The 18,423-nt window shown below is 35.3% G+C and overlaps 1 protein-coding gene across 1 annotated transcript in view; it reads right to left on the bottom strand.

Annotated features, from left to right (window-relative positions):
- Cftr (cystic fibrosis transmembrane conductance regulator) overlaps nt 1-18,423 on the bottom strand; it is a 152,084-nt gene that overhangs the window by 88,456 nt on the left and 45,205 nt on the right. Inside the window, exons 5-10 of the mRNA NM_021050.2 lie at nt 13,605-13,694; nt 12,682-12,845; nt 11,700-11,825; nt 8,145-8,391; nt 6,296-6,388; nt 4,156-4,338 (exon numbers count right to left, since the gene is read on the bottom strand). Of these exons, the coding sequence (NP_066388.1) occupies nt 4,156-4,338; nt 6,296-6,388; nt 8,145-8,391; nt 11,700-11,825; nt 12,682-12,845; nt 13,605-13,694 (903 nt within the window). The remainder of the gene's footprint in view (nt 1-4,155; nt 4,339-6,295; nt 6,389-8,144; nt 8,392-11,699; nt 11,826-12,681; nt 12,846-13,604; nt 13,695-18,423) is intronic.

Here is an 18,423-nt window from a genome sequence, read left to right as displayed (position 1 = left end):
AAAAGAAATGATGGATGTCAAGTTTGTGTATACACACAGAGTGGGGGAGAGAGAGAGAGAGAGAGAGAGAGAGAGAGAGAGAGAGAGAGAGAGAGAGAGAGAGAGCTACAATGTGAACATGTGGACACCTGTACCCTTCTGTGTACATGTAGAGGCCAGAGCAGGATACTAGTATCTTCTATGTCTCTTTCCATTGCTTGAGGCAAACCAAGTGTCTCAATAAACTGAAGCTCACAGTCTCAGCTTCACTGGCTGCCTGTGAGCTCCTTTGATCCAACTGTCTGAGCCTCTCATTGTGGGGTTATGGATCCACCTAACATGTGAGCTTGGAATTCAAGCTTAGGTCCCCGTGCTTACACAGAAAGGGCTCCTAATGTACCATTTGGTAGAAAGAAAAACAGGTAGCAGGAGAAGGAAAAATATTGATTTTTTTATCCAAGCTCCTTATGAATGAAGAAACTGTTAAGAATAAGTGAAATATGAAGCATATATAGATATTATAAATGTATCCAGTAGAACAAAATATAGACTTTATGGAAAATAATAATATAGTTTAGTATCCTTGAGTACATTGTAGCATTACTATACAAAAATTTTGTTTTGCTTTTCTCACTTAACTACATATCTTGTAAATTTTTCTATAACCAAGGACTACAGAACTTCAAAATATAGCCATACTACTCCAAAGATACCTATACAAAAATCTCTGTAAATATATAAGGGTATAACATATAAGATTATTAGGTTATATTTAAGTCTTAAATAATAAACTATCAAATTGAGAGGTATAAAATTAACTTTAAATATTAATATTTTAAATCTTATATTATAGCTTCACATTTTTTCAATCAAATAATCGTTTTTCCTTCTTATTCTTACAAAACAGCAGTCTCTCTGAGTAAGTTGTCAGAAGGGAACCCAGATCTTTCTCTGCCTTCACAGCAATTTTCTGTGAGAGGCAAGAACAGTCCCAGATTTTAATTACTTATTCATTAAGGTTTCATAGAATTGCCTGATGGTTAACTACTGACAAGTTCAACAACTGTGCTTCCAAAGCTATTTTTATACCTCTTTCATGTATTGATCTTAAGTACATGAACAATTCATTTTTAAAATTCTGTGTAATGCTAGTAATACCCCCTCCTCAGCAGACAGTGTGTTTCTGGTCATCTGTGTCTTTTATAGCATTAGTTATGCAGATTCCTGTGCTACCATTTTCATTTAATCGTGAAAACTGTCTCTATTTCCATATCAGAAAATGAGGAAAGAAATAACACTCTGAGGAGCAAGCATTTCTGTAGGAAGAGAATATAAAATTATAGCTACTTTATTTAAGATGCCTATGCCATCTGTCTGGCCCCAGTGTGAGAAGATGCACCTAATCCTGTAGAGATTTGATGTCCCAGAGAAGAGAGATGCCCAGCCTTAGATACCCTCTCAGAGGCAAAGGGGAGGGTGAATAGGGTGAAGATTTCTGGGAGCATAGATGTAGATAAATAAAATAATTAATTAAAAATGAGCAATAAAGGTCATTCAGTCTTTAAATAAATAAAATAAAACAAAACAACATGTCTATGTCACAGATAAGAAAACAATTGGAGAGAAAAATAAGCAAAATGTACAGTGATTAGAAAATTTGTGCTATTTCCAAAATCTCATATAAAACTCTTTAAAATAAAATCCCTGTTTAAGATACTAGTATAAAATAGAAACAAATTACCTTTTAGAATGCTTTTTGTTTTCATTAATTAATTGGTTTATTAATTCACTTTACATCCTGGCTTCAGCCCCCTCTCCCAGTCGAATTCTCACAAATCCCTACCCCCATTACCACCTCCCCTTCTCCTCAGAGAAAGAGAAGCCCACCTTGGGTACCAGCCTGGTCTGGTACATCAAGTCTCAGTAGGATTAAATTTTTGCATCCTCTCCCAGTGAGGCCCCAACAAAGCATTCCTGCTAGGGGGTAGGGGATCCAACTGCAGGCAACAGAATCAGAGAGCCCTGGTCCAGTTACTAGGGGACTCACATGAAGACCAAGCTGCACATCTTCTATAAACGTGTAGCGAGCCTAGGAACAACTCCTGCCTGCTCTTTGTTTGCTTTGATCTCTGGGAGCACCCATCGGCCCAGCTTAGTTGACTCTGTAGGTCTTTTGTGGTGTGTTTGAGCCCTCTGGCTTGTTCAATCCTACCCCCAACCCTTCCACAAGGCTTCCTGAGCTCAGCCTGATGTTTGGCTGTGGGTCTTTGCATCTGGTTCCATCCACTGCTAGATGAAGCTTCTCAGGAGACATCTATGCTAGGCTCCTGTGATCCTTAATTTTCATTTTTATTTTATAACAACACTGCCTTGTCCTTATTTTTCTCCCACCTCTTTTTTCTTCCCACCCTTCCTCTCCCATTGCTTTATATTTTGAAATAGAATTTTAGAGATTAATAAATATATATTTGTATTACTGAAAGGTACTCTAAAACAACAATCTGATTGCAACAAGGATCTATTTTATGGATCCCCACAGCAAGTACTCTGCTGCTCAAAGCATTGGCTCAAGTACATTTCATTTCTTTGGTCCTTAATGATTTATCTAGGTAACTACCAAAAACCAAGTATCTATCATTATCTACATGACAGAACATATCTGAAACCGTGACAATCCCTGAGCGCTTTTCACTTCTAGCCAATTAGATTTTGTCAGATATCTCTCCAAATCATAATTGATTGTTCTTGGTACTGGGTGGGGAGTAACATAGCCACTGAATAAATTAAAATTTTTAACATTTTAACACTTACTTGACATATTTTAATAATATATAAAAAGCAAGCCTGGGTCTATTCAGTAAAAATCCACATATAGAGAGATGTCAAATATATAGAGAAATAGGTGAAATCTAAAGCAGGGTTTTTTTTGTACCAGTTTTGAAAATAGATCTGAAGTAAAGAACGGTTAAAAGGATGGTTTTCTTGAAAGCCATCTATATGTATGACAAGGCTAAATTATATACAAAAAAGTATAAAATTATGTGAAAAACCTGAAGGAAATCATTACTGAAGCAACTTATATACATTATACTCAAACATTCCTACATATTACATATATATATATATATATATATATATTTATTTATATATATATATATATTACACCAGATATTCCATACATATGTGATTTTCTCTGAAATATTACATATACTTCAAAGTACACAAAAAGGAGAAATGAATAGTAAATTAAATTCTTAATGATATGAAATAAATAGATTAAAAAACAAGCAAACAAAAAAAAAACCTGATGTCTTGGCAAAATACAACATCAATGGTACAACAGTGGTATCCTAGGGATACCTAACAGCTGCCTGATTAGACCTAAGACCAAATCATTAAGAGTATTCAATTCATACCTAGTAATCTTGTAATGTAGACCTAACTACTACCCATAGCTGGAGAGGTCATAGCTCTTACTACTGCCATTTTGTAAACTAATATAATTTCTAACTGGGTTCTAAATACTTCTCTTCATAGCCACAGGTAAGCATAGTTCTCACCACTTTTTGTAGACACATCTTTTTTTTTTGCACTGGATGCAAAGCATTGCAGAGATCTAGAGCTAGTCAAAGAAGAACTGACCATGTTGATACATCTACAATGCAAACTCTGTATTTAAGGCTCAGGGCTAATTGTGGAAGATGTGGCTAAAACATAGCCAGAAAACAGGCATGTCTACTGCTAGATAGTATCTCCTAGACAATGAGATGCTACACCTATGAAATATTCAAAACACTGTTAACTAAACAAGTCCTACAGGATGACATTACCAGTTGACATGACAATGCATATGAGGTTATCTCACAAGGCTCCATCCCCTAGATGAAAATTTACAGGCAAAATTGTTATGAGGGAGAATCAGTTTTCTTTAAAAATTAGCTCGCTGATAGGTTATCCAATCTTGAGTGATCAGTTCTAAACACGTGTATATATAAAACACAAAATAGATCAAGAACATTATATATAATAATCATAAACAAAAAGGTCTTGAATTTTAATGGAAGTGAGGAGGGGTACATGGAAGGAGTAAGATACTGGAAAGGGGGATAGAAATTACATAATTACAGTATTTGTGTACAAATTTCTCAGAAAATTAACAATTTAAAGAGACAGTACCTTTCCTGATCCAGTAGATCCAGTAATAGCCAACATCTCTCCTTTCTCTATATTCAAATTGATGTTTTTCAGCACAGGATTTCCCACAAGGCAGAGATGACTGAAACTGACATTGTTCTCATCACTGGAATGTTTTCTGTCACCATTGCTTTGTTGTACTTTCTCCAGTAATTCCCCAAATCCCTATTCATACACATTGAAGATAATAATGCTTTCAGATTTTCCATAGAAAACTTTATATGCAATCAGTTTAAGAAATACATGGTACAGGATCCATTAAAATACATACATAGTATTAATTAATTTATAATATATAACTATAAAGCACATGGTTTCTGGAGAGTATGGTTGAATGTGTTTGAGAAATAGTTATGTGTAATGAGAACAAAATTTCTCTTTATCAGACTTTTACTTATCATTGCCTCAGTCTCATATTATTGGCTAAAGTATGTGTGTGTGTGTGTGTGTGTGTGTATGTGTGAGTGTGTGTGTATGAGTGTGTGTGTGTACACCAAGACTATAAGGAAGTATACACATATACCCTTTTTCCTACAGACTTAGTAAATAAACATTAATTAATCTTCAATATAATATATAAGACCAATTTTTCAATCCTCCTCTTTTAAAACTGTAGACTTTGGCTCAGCAAAAAGTCAAAAACAAGTAGCTCACAAGGTAGATTTACAAGGCAATCCTCACTTCCAATCCTCTAAGACTTGCTCCAAACATTTATCATTGGCTACAAATACAAGTGACAAAGTTGCTAGTGGATTCAAAATAATTTTTCTGTACAAGAGTATGTATGGGGTGGAGAGAAATCCTCTTTTAAAAATTGCTTGCCTCTCTATTGCCCAATGGAAGCTCGGAGGTACTGTCTCCAAAGCAAAATATATATCATCAAATAGTGGTCATGAAGAAGCCTGGGAAACTTGTGTGCCTAGTTTTAAGTGAATCTATTTTTAGGTCCACACCATCCAACGATCCTCTTTCCTAAAGGTAACCTGCCTGAGAATTCATTGTCTGCTACTTCTTATGATCCACTTGCACCTCACAATTGTTCTTGCCTTGCTTTCTACAGAATCAACTCCCTTTTTTAATATTATGCCAATATCACTAAGGCTCCAGAATATGAAAACTCAGACCCAAACAATAGTATTAAAAGGAATGATGATGTCTTGAAACAAGAGAGAACCACAAAAGCAAAGGTTAAAATAGTAAGGGAAAAAAGGAAGTAACGTTGTATTTCATCTAGATTTCAAATGTATGGGTCTATCTTCACCTTTCATAAACAGTAGTTCTAAGTTCAACATTGAGGATTCAATTAGGAGTAAGGAGGAAGAATGGAAGTTGAACACGGTAAAAAGAAATATTTATCTAGTGAAAGTTTGGCATGTAATGCATCCTATCCTAGCTTGCCTCTCAGTGTGGCCAGGAAAGGAGATGGAGAACATGCTGGAGCACGAGGGCAGTAAAGCTTGAGGAGTGATGACTGTGAAGTTGATGAGGAGCATGCAAGCCTGAAATTAGGCCTAGAGATTTGCACTTGCATGTCATCAGCTCACTGATGTTGAGGCTGGATGAGGTCACCTACACCACATACAGAGTGAGTAAACTGCTGGAAGCTGCTCATGGGAACTCAGTGGCTCATCAATTCTGAGTGATAGGCAGGGAAGACTTAGGAGTCATGATTAGAGAAGTTAATCTTCACTGAAAGACCATTATTTGCAAAGTGCACTAATGAACAGACCATGTAAATCATCTTAGTCAGTAGGGAAATAATGTCTATTTTACACATGAAGACACTTGAGGCTTAATAACTTGAACATAATATGATTTAGATTACATGGAAAGTGTATTGCAGAGACAGGATTTAGATCTAGTATCGAAGGTAATCATCTTCCTGGCCCATTATATGAAATCAATTATATGACTTTAAAGAAATAAAGGCACTTTATGCTGCATTTAATATTCCTGGTTACCCACTTTTCACCTTATAAAAGAGGATAGCCCTCCTTACATCCCTATGAGATATAATATCTTTTGAATCTTATATGTTATTGAGTAGAAATTTAGGTGCAAGAAAAGGAAAAAGCACAATTGTTTACATATTTTAAAAATCGACCATATTTAGAAATCTCACCTCCTCCCAAAATGCTGTTACATTTTCCATGATTATGCCTGTGGTCATTAAGTTATACTCCAGTACTTTATACTCTTGTTTCTGCAGGAAATCCTAGTCAATGAAGACAAAAATCTTTCAATTGTAGAATCACAATAGCAAAAATGTATTGTTATATCTTCTTCCACTCTAACATTACAGTGTCTTGTATGGATTTTAACAATTAAATTAGAAATTGTTTCTTAATAAATTAACGTTACAATTGTCTTAAAGTTAAAGTACCAAGCAGTAGGACTCATCATAGTCAAAATATATTCTTTAAATATATTAATGTATGAAATTAGTTTTATACATTAGATATCAGTGCAATTGTTTCTTTCTTATACTGTTATATAGAATATGAATTTCTAATGAAACCCTGACAATTATTCATGTACCAGTTCAAGGCTAGTACAAGTGAAAAGAACAACAATTTTTTTTAACACTCTCTTTACGAGCAACATCATAATCATTGCTCCTTATATAAAGGGAAGGAGAAGGACTTCATAGAACTATTTCTCAGTTCTCTGAGAAAGGCCTCCATCAGAGAATTCCAGCCACATGGTTCTTAGGAAAGGTGGAGAGCATAAGACTTAAATCTGTGCACCTGGAATCTTTGCTCTGATCTTTCTTCCTTGTACCCCCCTCTCTTCCTCTATTGGTTTGTCTCATTTCCTTCTCTTTTTTTTTTTTAGATGTTTCTGTGTTACTGTTCATAGATACTCCCATTTCTCCTCTTACATCTCTCCCCTTCTCTCTGTCTTTCTTCTCTCATCCCTCCACCCAACTAGGGTGATGTCAGCAGGGAAATAAGATTTGTCATAGAGCCACTATGATTCTAAGTTTGAGTGACTGCTCTAGTCACACAACTCAAGTTGATTTAACCTTGGGGGTGAAACGCTGAATAGAAAAGGCTGTAAAAGATTTGATGAGCTGGGCAGGCTATACACATTTGAGGGCAGTTGCTGTAACTGTGGGAACCCAAATTACTACATAATCGCAAATCTCCAGAAGACACTCAATACACGTAAGTGAATACACATGGATGCCTGTGGACAGAGGTACACATGATAATCTCTCTACTTCTAATTTCTATTAATTAATTCAAAAGTTTCAAAGACCAAATAAAACAGATTTAAAAGCCAAAATTACATGTTTTCTGTCATTTGTGACATCAGTCCAAGGTAAACAATTGGAGAACCTCTTAAAAAGCAGTCTACCCTCGATCCCACATTTATTCTTCACAATGATTTACTTTCTGCACTGAATATTTAAATATACATTTTAAGGGATAATAAGACATTTTTTTTCTCAGAAGTTTATTCAACTTGCTCTGAATAAACTACTTCTTACCTAATGCTCAAAATAACCCTGTAAGTCCCACCTGGCCAGGGATCAGGTAACTTTCTGGTCTGCTGGAAGCTGAAGTTCTTGGAACATAGCAATGCTTCATGGGAAAGTACAGTGGCCTACAAGGTGAGCATTCCAGGGCTAGCTAGAACATTTTTTTAACTTCCTGCTGAAATTTATTTTCAATGTTTTTGGATATTTACAAGCTGCCTAGAAATGATCTATTCACAGATTTCTTGGATGGGATTTTCTAGATTATAGAAATAATTATTTTAAATTCATTTGACCTACAAAATCTCCTAGGATTTTATTTCATTAGATTTTCACTGTAAGCGCTCATGAAATTATGTATGAAAATGAAGAGTGGAAATCTAATCCATTAATAAATCCAAAATCAAGAAATTCATTTTAGAGATTTTCCCCACTATACAAATTCTAAAATGTTTCCAAAATCATGTAAGTATACCATCATGGAAGTTACCTGTATTTTTCTTATCATTCCAAAAGAATCATACCATATCTGTACGGCAGTGGGGAACTGCCGTGTGACTGACATACGTAGGACAATGCAGAATGAAATGGTTGTGAATATTTTTCGTAGGACGATTCCGTTGATGACTGTGTAGGGAAGCACAGATAGAAAGACTACAAAGAACCCTGAAAAGAAGAAGGCAGAGCTAGTGAAGAACCTCATATAGGCCGCCTTCCGGGTCATTTTCAGCTCCACCCTGTGCAAAACAGAAGAAGACGTGACACGTTATTTTCTTTCAATAATCAGGTGTCTTAGAATACAAAATCTGAATATACAGTCCAAAGTTTGGGCAAGTTACAAAACTTCTCTTGACCTTAATTAGCTTATATGACTCTTAAAGAATATACCATTTATTTACACAGAATGCTTGTTAACATAAAACAATTAAGAACTTCAATTGCTATCATAATTAAATTTATAATTATAATTAAAATTTATTTAAATTGTATTATCTAAATAGATTTACTTTTATATTATTTTTATATCTTTAGTAACTTCTTTATTAACGCTTGAAGTGATGTGTGGAAGGGAAAACAATGTTACAAGCTTTATGAACAAAAGGGACAGTTCTGTAGTTATCCATCATATTCTTAGTAGTTTTGAGATTCTAGCTTGGCTTTAAATAGCACTGGCGAGGTGTGTATATCAAAGAGCAGTGAGAAACACGTGACTGGGCATTGTCTCTCAGTCACATCTGCTGACATCTGCTGAGCTGCTGCCTGAGCTTCCCAGGAGCCACTCTGGAGTCAGAGGCCAAGTCACTCAGTTGCAGGGGGTCCTTCAAAGAGCAGGGAGTAGCTCCTCCCTCCTAGTCCCTCTCATTGTCATGTAATTATCTGCAGTCGCACCTCACTAGAGTTGCAGTCCTCTAGTCTGTTCTAGTCTGTACTTCAACTGGGAGGTATTTACTTTTTTAACATATACAGGAAGAGGTTAAATGCTTTAGTGACAAAAGGAAGATGGAGAACAATACTGCAGTCAACCTCGCCACTGTTCCAGGAGCCATAAACCTCAACCCAATTGTGATCATTTGTAAAAACAACCAGTTCTTGTGTGGGCAAAGGCCAATGGTGAACACAAAATGAAGGCTCTGTCGGAAAGGAACAGTATCTGATCTACAGCCTGGTGCAGGAAGGCACATGATATACAGGCACTATGCTTCCACTGTTCCTCTAATCCATAGAAGCAAGTGTTATTGTCAAGTGGTAGAACTAAAAAAAAAAAAAAATAAGTCCTCAAAGAAAACAATATACTATTGAGCTCACGGATAGAGGTCATGTGTATAGCCTATATTGTGATCAGCCTAGTGAGTTGTAGTGTTTCAATAAATTTGTACTGAAGATGGACTAGTCTTACTTATGTTTAAAGGAAGACACTCTTCCATCTAATTAAATGTGATTCTATCACTAAAAAAACCGTAATACTTCCCTTGTAGAGATGTAATTAAGCTTAGATGACAGCATAGCAGATGTAAAAGAGCAATGTGTATCCCTTTCTTCTAGAGATAAAAAAATACATTGATAAGCCTGGTATTTATAAAAGGAAAGAATGTTTACAAATGGTAGTAAAGTGTCAAAACTGTTCCAATATTTTAGAACAGCTCAGAAAAGGAAGAAGTCACATAGGAAAAAGAATAATTGATCCCAAACACGCAACAGAATCATCTATACACTAACATAAAATCCCTAACATTTTATGAGTCATAAAAAAATTCTATCAGTTTCGTATAAAAAATTGAAAGTACCTTAATGGCTAAAAAGCAATAAAAGGCAGATTTTTTTTTCAAGAACATTAACATAGCCTTTGGCCGAGTTCAACAGCTTTCTAGGCTGAGGTAATCCTAAGAACATCCAGTCAGTCTCCCCTAGAACATTGTATTTACTCTGCGGGGTAAAGCAATTCCTGCTTTCCTTTTTACGTCAGAACTCTCCAGCTTTTTCAGGTAACAATTTCATGATGTATCAAACAGGTTACAACCAGACAAATGCTAGCTATTAGAATTAACCAGCCTGAAATTCAGAATAGGAAAGATGGATTTTATTATGTGAGGAAAAGAGGGGTAAAATACCAATGTCAAAAAAAGAAAACCAACCCCAAAAAGGAAACAAAAACCCGTCAGCCACAGGAACGGCCTACTGCAAGCTGATTATGAAGCCTGAGAAAACTGGATTCTGTGATAACCAGCCCTGCCATGACTGTGTTTACAGGCAGTGCAGGGGAGCACTCAACCTGTTAACGTGAGAAACAACTCTTATCAACTCAACAATTCCCCAAGATCTTTAAGGATGTTTCTAGAAAGAAAATGCAATTCCTTTCCTAGATTTACCTTGAAAGGCATAACAAAAACAGGTGAGCAATAGTATTTGGAAAATAAACACTCTTTTTGCTATTTCTATTTACATGGCAAAGGACTTAACATTTAAGCATTTCCATTGTTGTTCCAATCACACAGCTGTGGCTCAGTTACCATTGTCTACAGGTCTCCAGCACCCTGAATATGAAATAATCAAATTCACACCATTGCAAAGAGCACTCTTTATTTCCTTTTCCCTGTGAAATACTCATATATCTCATGTCTTTAAATTAGTAGTATCTTTCGTGGTCCGCTCATCCCCAGAAGTCTAAAACATTTCCTTGACTGTAGTTGGTAGGACACGGAAGTCAACTAAATAAAAACGGTCCATGGCCACAGCAATGCTCATGGTTATTTTACCCAAAATTATCTTAGTAATGATGTATCAGCCTTGCTGTGCTTTTTTTTTTTTTTTTTTTTTTGGTCAGAGGTAATCTTTACTGATCTGCAAAAGGTTATCTGAGGTGAAAGAAGATAAGATACACACAGGTGCTAAGTAAAGATTCCATCTCAGGAGATGGCTTTTGTTACAAGGACTGACTTAGCCTCTTGTAAGCAATTTATATGAGTAGCCCTAAGGAAAATTTCCTTTGTCATTATTCCTCAGGCTCAGAATAACAGAAGTTGTCCAAATGTGGCTGTCACCCGCTCTTTGTGTCATAATACTTGAAGTACAGTGTCATACAAGATCACCCTTTCCTCTTACAATTATATATTTCAGTATTTCCATTTATGGTTTCAATTAGCCCCCCAGCATCTTCATCATTGTTTTAATTAAATTAAGGGTATGAAACAACTGTGAACTAGTATAGCAGAATCATTAGTAAGAGATAACTATCTATGCACTACAAAAAAACTGAATCAACTGTAAAACCATAAGCCAGGGACAGGTGTGGTGGCACATGCCTTTAAGGTCTAGATCTACATACAGAGGTCTATGCTAGCCAAGGGTATATTGAGAACCAGTCTCAAAAAACAAAAGAAAACATTTGCTCACCAAAATGATTATAGGCACTGACATATAAACCATGTAAAACTCAGGACATACATATATTTGAGTTTTAGATGAGTTGAGTTGAAAATCCACCTGAGTGGTCAGTTTTAAATGTTAAATATAAAATTGGACCAGTATTGTAATTATGTCAACTTACTCTCTCAAGTTTTCAATCATTTTCTCCATCGCTGATTCCCAACAATATGCCTTAACAGAATAGATATTATCAATAATTTCTGATGTGATCACGAGTCTTTCATTGATCTTTGCAGCTCTCTGATCTCTGTAAACCAATCAATTGATCAAACAATCAATAACAAAAACAAGTCAAATTATCTACTAATAACTATTCAAAATTTTGAAAAATTCCATATTTTTATTACATAGATAAACATTTTGTTATTAAACAGCTGGGAACAAACAAAATCATAGCCAGTGCACACTTTTAAATCCAGCACTCAGGAGGCAGAGGCAGGTAGACCTCTGAGTTCTAGATCAGCTACAGAGTGAGATCCAGGACAGCCAGGGATACAGAGAGACGCTCTGTCACAGAAAAACAGGAAGAGAAAAAATTTTTAAAAAGTGTCAGATACCCGCCATTAGATGAACTTTGGACAATATCTCTAATCCAATCCTTTACAAAGTCTCTAAGAGGAGATCACCTCCATTTTGTGAAGCAAATGAAAGCATATACAAACTAAAACAGAAACCTGTCTGTATAGCCCCAGATTTTCAACTTTCTATCACATTCAAACAGGCAAACTACAAATTCTCTGCAATAAGCACATCATATAACTCATATTACCAATAAAAGTAATAAATGCTTTGGTAGAATGGCCCTACTATATGGAGAGGAAGAGGCCAGTTTGTTCCATACAAAATTTAGGCATTCCTTCCAGTTCAAAGAAATACAATATCCATTTTACCTAAACTTTATGAATATAAAATGTACTGAACCTTACTTAGAACATGAATAAAGAAATTCTATAGACCAATAGGGAAAATAATTGCCTTTTTCTTATAGAAAAAATTATTTACAGAATTAAAATAATCCCTTCTAAGTGACATGGCATAGTTTTATTGTTAGGGCTTAGAGAAGCCCAATTCAAATTTCTTCAAGCTTTGAAAAAGACCACTACCTGTACTTCACCATCATCTTCCCTAGGATAGCTTGAAAAATAACCAGGATTATCAGTAAACCAAGGCCACAGAAGGCTGAGAACTGTAACAAGTCCCAGAGAAGCCCCATCAGAAGAGTCACTTGTAAAGGAGCAATCCATATAAAATGTGCCAAGGCAAGTCCCTGAAAAATAAAAGCACAGAGAAAATCAAGTGGTATATTACATTCCACAATCAAAACCAAGCAGAGAGACACATGTGGAAGAAAATGAACACTGAAGAGTTATCCAATCAATAAATTCATGGTTCTTAGCATATTACAATTTATGCATTATGTTTTTATTCAGTGGAATTAAGATTGTGTATCTTTGAAATTGCGCCTAGGTTTTATTAATACCTTTTTAAAATAAAGCTAGTGTTCTCACACAGAACACATGAGAACAAGGGACTCTCCAAAAAGGTTTTCCTCTCTCTCTCTCTCTCTCTCTCTCTCTCTCTGCTACTCAATTCAGCCGTAACACTTGCTCTATTAAATATTGAAAATGCAAAGATAAATAAAACATGGTATCTGTCCTCAAGGTCCTTGAATTTACTTGTGACATAAGACAGCACAGAACAAGAACTGCTCAGAGTATCATATTTAGTCAAAGTACATAACAATTTAAAGTATTATACTAAAAGGAAGCAAGCTAAGTCTGATAAGGATCAAGTTTTGAAAAACATTATTAAGAGCAAGCTGAGGTATGTTTGAGTTGGGCAATCGTACCTGACCTCAGAATGGTGCTCTGCTACAGGACTAGCTTTCCCAGTTTCCAGAAATAGCCAAACTAGCTATTGGTGGGACTTTGCTACTTATCACTGTTAGCTGATGCAGGATAAATCTTTCTTTAGAATTGTTTGATTTCTAATAAAATGCATAAAACATTAAGTCAATGGTACATACTTCATCAAATTTGTTCAGGTTGTTGGAAAGAAGACTAACAAGTTGTCCAATACTTATTTTATCAAGAACGCGGCTTGACAACTTTAAAGTCTAAAAGAAAAAGTGGCAAGTTAGGTGATGTCAACAAACAAATATAAAATGTATTCATCAATAACACATTAGTAAGATGTGACTGAATGTATCTTAACCTGAGAGGTCAACCTTGTTTCATATTTGTTACTGTTATACTTTTTCAGCTTTAAAAATATACAACTGAAAAACAAATATATTGAAATGCTTACATTTAGATATTTTCTGTCATATAGAAACTTTGTTGTCTTTGACAATAAGAATGATATTTTATTTCCACTTGCAAAATATAAGGTTGAATCTTTTGTGTTGTTGTTTTGAGTGGTTTTGTTTGAGTTTTGGGGATTTGTTTTTCTTTTATTTTTTTTAACAGAAATAAATATTACACTGAGTCAGGTAAGCCAGGCCCCAAAGGACAAATCTACCAGATCTTCCTCATGTGAGGATCTCAGCTTTTCATTTTTAGAATATCAAGTGTAATAATATGTTGACAAAAGTAAGAAAAATAGAGAGAGACAGTAGAGAAAGAGAGGAGGATAGTATTACACATTAGACATGAAAATGGAGGCCAGGGTTGAGGGCTACTTAAGGTAAAGACTTATGAAAGGAACATGGTGGGGAGACAGTAGACAGCAAGAAGAGTAGCAAGTAGTAGTTCACAGTGGAGAGTTCAATAAGGAGTAGGGTAGACAGTCATCTTCCCTCTACTTTGGGTGGCTGAGGCATTCTCTGTTGAGTGGCTTCAAAATGGCACTACCTAGTTTTAACTTAACTAGCTTTCTCAGAATGGAGTTCCACAGAGGACTATGTGGTGGGGATAGGATTTGCAATAATACAATCTATTTTTTAAGATTTATTAATTATTATATCTTCACATGCACCAGAAGAGGGTGTCAGTTCTCATTACGGATGGTTGTAAGCCACCATGTGGCTGCTGGGATTTGAACTCAGGACCTTCGGAAGAATAGTCAGTGTTATTAACTGCTGAGCCATCTCTCCAGCACCACAATAATACAATCTTATCAGCATACAGAAATACACTGGCAGAGACTCATTTACTCATCATCTGTCTCTGTCACCAATAATGCAAGAAAACATATGCTATCCTATGTAGTAATGAAGTGTGTCCCAAATTGCAATTATCAAGATGATTTAATATAGAGATTTGTAAACATTATTATTAGTGTTTGTCTTGCCAATAACATATATCATGCCTTGAGAAATTAGTTAATAATAGTTGAACCTGTTTAAAAACTATACATATTTGAGTTCAAATTTACCATTTTAGTAAACTATTCTACAGTTCTAAGAAATATATGTAATCTTTAAAAAGCTTAAATAGAGGTCTTCTTTTAGATGCTATTCCTCTCAGATACCATGAATAATCAAACAAAAGTCCCAGTGCTGGGTAGGGGATACCTCCCTATGAGTGACTGACAAGGGGGATCTCAGAGGTGCCCCAAACAACACAGGCTTTTCCCAGTGCTCTTGGATACCTACCAGAACTTGATGTTAAGTATTGTATGCTATGGTCACAGGTCATGGAGATGAAGTGTAAGCTTCCTGCTTACTGGTTCGTAGTGCCAGAGGCAGCATATGCAAGTCACTGGGGAAAGCATCATCAGCCTTACCCAGCTGGGACTATAAGCTATAGTAATCACATACCTTTGTAAAATGTGTCCTCTAGTAGAGCAGTAGTGTAATTCTTATGGTGATGACTACCTGCTTGCTGATTATATGTATGGCCTGTTCCACAAATGGGAACTTATATTTGGTTCTGTAACCCTAGTTAAGTCTCTGACTGGGGAGGTCTTTGACCACCAAGGTATGCAAGTAACTGTTATTCTGCTAAATGGTCATGTTATCAAGCTACCTTCTCACTACTCATGTTTATACCATAGATTAGAGCTTGCACCCAGCTGTTACTGTAAAAGTTTCTTACTACAATGGTTCCCGGTGACTGCAGAAACCTAACCAGTGGCAAATAAGTGGTAACAGAATATTTGGCATAAATGGGAAGGTTGTATCATTCCACCATGATTCAGAGAACATGGCAGAAGTGGGAGCATGAAGAATTTAAGAGCTGACCTATAGAAAGAGTAGACACACACCTTTGCTACAGGACATACCACTTACAGTCATGAACCCATTAGAGCTGGGGTTATCTGTACATGGTAAAACATTTTAGGATGGGTGAGGCAGGCTCATGGTTGTTAGAGAGGAGTTGTCCTATTCTGTTCTCATGTCTGCAACACATGTAAGCGTCCCTTGCTCCACTAAATATCATTGCACCCATGCTCTCATTAAACTTAATGAGCCACACGCAAAAAGGCATTAAAATAGACGAGTACTGCTACAATGAGTTCCAGAGAGGGAAGGCAAGGAATGAGAGAGAAACTGAGGATACAGATAACTAAAATTAATTATGTAACCATTTAAAGACGTCAAACAATAAAAAAATTGAAAGTTTAGAAATAAAAGATGGAACCTAAGGCAGTGAATCCTTGTCTTAATTTTTTCATAAAGTCCTTCACTAATTCTTTGGGATAAAAGTACTTAAATCCAACAAAAGTATGTTACTAATAACTGAATCAGTATTTTTATGTTAACAAAACAAAGTCTTCAAATATTACAAAGGAAAAACATGGAAGATCACTGATTAAAAACATTTATTTATCTATAAATTAATGTTTTAACTTATTAGATAAATTATGATCATGAAATAGAGTAATCCTTTGCCTGGTGAAATTTAGTAACTTATTTTCTGTTAGATGGCTTTGCAGCAAAGCACCCATTTTATATGTTTCAACTCATCACATATTTGTTGAGTATTTAATAGATGTAAACCATTGTTCTGTATGTATCAGGAATTAGCATTTATTAAGATACAATTCTTTCCTGGGAGTAACCTAGAAAAAATTCATATATATATACACAAACACACACTCACACATATGTGTGTGAGTGTGTGTTTATCATATAGATAATATGATAAATTAGTTAAGGAAGGCAGAATGTAGAGTGGGCTCAAAATTTGGATTAAAAATATGAAAGATTTTATAGAGATAAAATTATAAAATAGATATATTTAGAGAAGCAAAGATGAAGAAGGAATGAGTATAGGTAATTACAAAATATTATTAGAGAAATAAGAAGAGAGGGAGAACCCACTGTGGTAGATTACATATGTTTAGAAGGAATTTCAGTGTCAGATAAAGCAATGCACAGGCTAAAGCATGGAGCTTCATCCATAGCACATAGTTAATATTCAGTTATCTTGGTAATCTTCAAAATGATGGGCAAAGTTCAGCTTGTGTTAGTATTCATTATTTTGAGTATAACATGTTTGGTTTCAGAATTTAATGGGAGTGGATTTCTCTACTATAAATTGCAGATGTTGTTGGAAGGATCCTATGTGTCCTTGCCTTGAACCTGAAACAGTACGGATAGGGGAATGGATATAAGCTACGGGACAAGCCAAGACAAAGTGCAAGTAGGGACCAGCTAGAGAACCATGAAGATGTCCTCATACTCTTTGGTGATAAGCCAGTATCGGGAAGTTAAATGTGGTCTATAAGATAAACTAATTGATCAGCAATCACAGTAGGTGATGTTGTGAGGGAAATAAATATGCAGCAGCTTCAAATTCTTCACCAATATCTCTAAGGACTTGATTACCAATTAACCATCCCCTTCATTTTACTTCACATGTCCTTTGCCTCAATATTATGTTTCCATACTTCTGTTTTACCTAATTACTTGGAAACCATTTTCTAAGGCTGTTACTTATCTATTTTAAAGTTTTGAAATACCTTTTTTTTCAATGTTCTTTCTTTATAGGATTTGGGTTCCTTAAAAGAAGGATAATAGCAACTATAGTAGAAACTTGTGGGTAGATAAAATTAGATCACATTTAAATAATTCATTGGTGCAATATACATATGCTTAGTTATTATCTTTATTAGAAGTACTTTTAACAAATATTTATTAAAGTAAATTCAATTTTCTTTGATAGCAAGTTTATAGATTCTACATTCCAAATAATCTCTAAAATTTTTGTTTATTCATGTTTTCTTGGAACTTATGAATTGATGATTTTGTAGCATAAGAGATTGAATTAAACTCTGACTTCTTTTTGTTCTTCTCTGCCTTCATAAAACTGATTTTTTGTTGTTGTTGTTGTTTTTTTTTTTTTTTTTTTTTTTTTTTTTGAGACACGGTTTCTCTGTGTAGTCCTGGCTGTCCTGGAACTCACTTTGTAGACCAGGCTGGCCTTGAACTCAGAAATCTGCCTGTCTCTGCCTCCCAAGTGCTAGGATTAAAGGCGTGTGCCACCACGCCTGGCATAAAAGTGTTTTTTAAGCAATAAAGTATGGCTATCAAGATTTTATAACACAACTGACCTTGAGTATGTACTGTAGTGGTATAATGGATTACTTGTTAGAGGTCAATTTCAGACCCATAGCCCTTATAAGCCAAATATATATATAATGTGTTACTAAAGAAAGAAAATAGCAAAGATAAAGGTAATATCTAAATACCACCAATATATCTTTCTTTGATCACTTGGTAGAGCAATGAAGTCACATTGGTGCCACTGAAATAACTTGAGTTTTGTCAAAATTTAAGACAACATTTAGATGTGAGTTAAAAAGTGGGATCCCCAGACACTATTGCAGATGCCAACAAGAGCTTGCTGACAGGAAACTGATATAGCTGTCTCCTGAGAGGCTCTGCCAGTACCTGACTA

The sequence above is a fragment of the Mus musculus genome, chromosome 6 (genome assembly GCF_000001635.26).
Source record: "Mus musculus strain C57BL/6J chromosome 6, GRCm38.p6 C57BL/6J".
NCBI lineage: Eukaryota > Metazoa > Chordata > Mammalia > Rodentia > Muridae > Mus > Mus musculus.
This window is presented reverse-complemented; position numbering and strand designations above follow the sequence as displayed.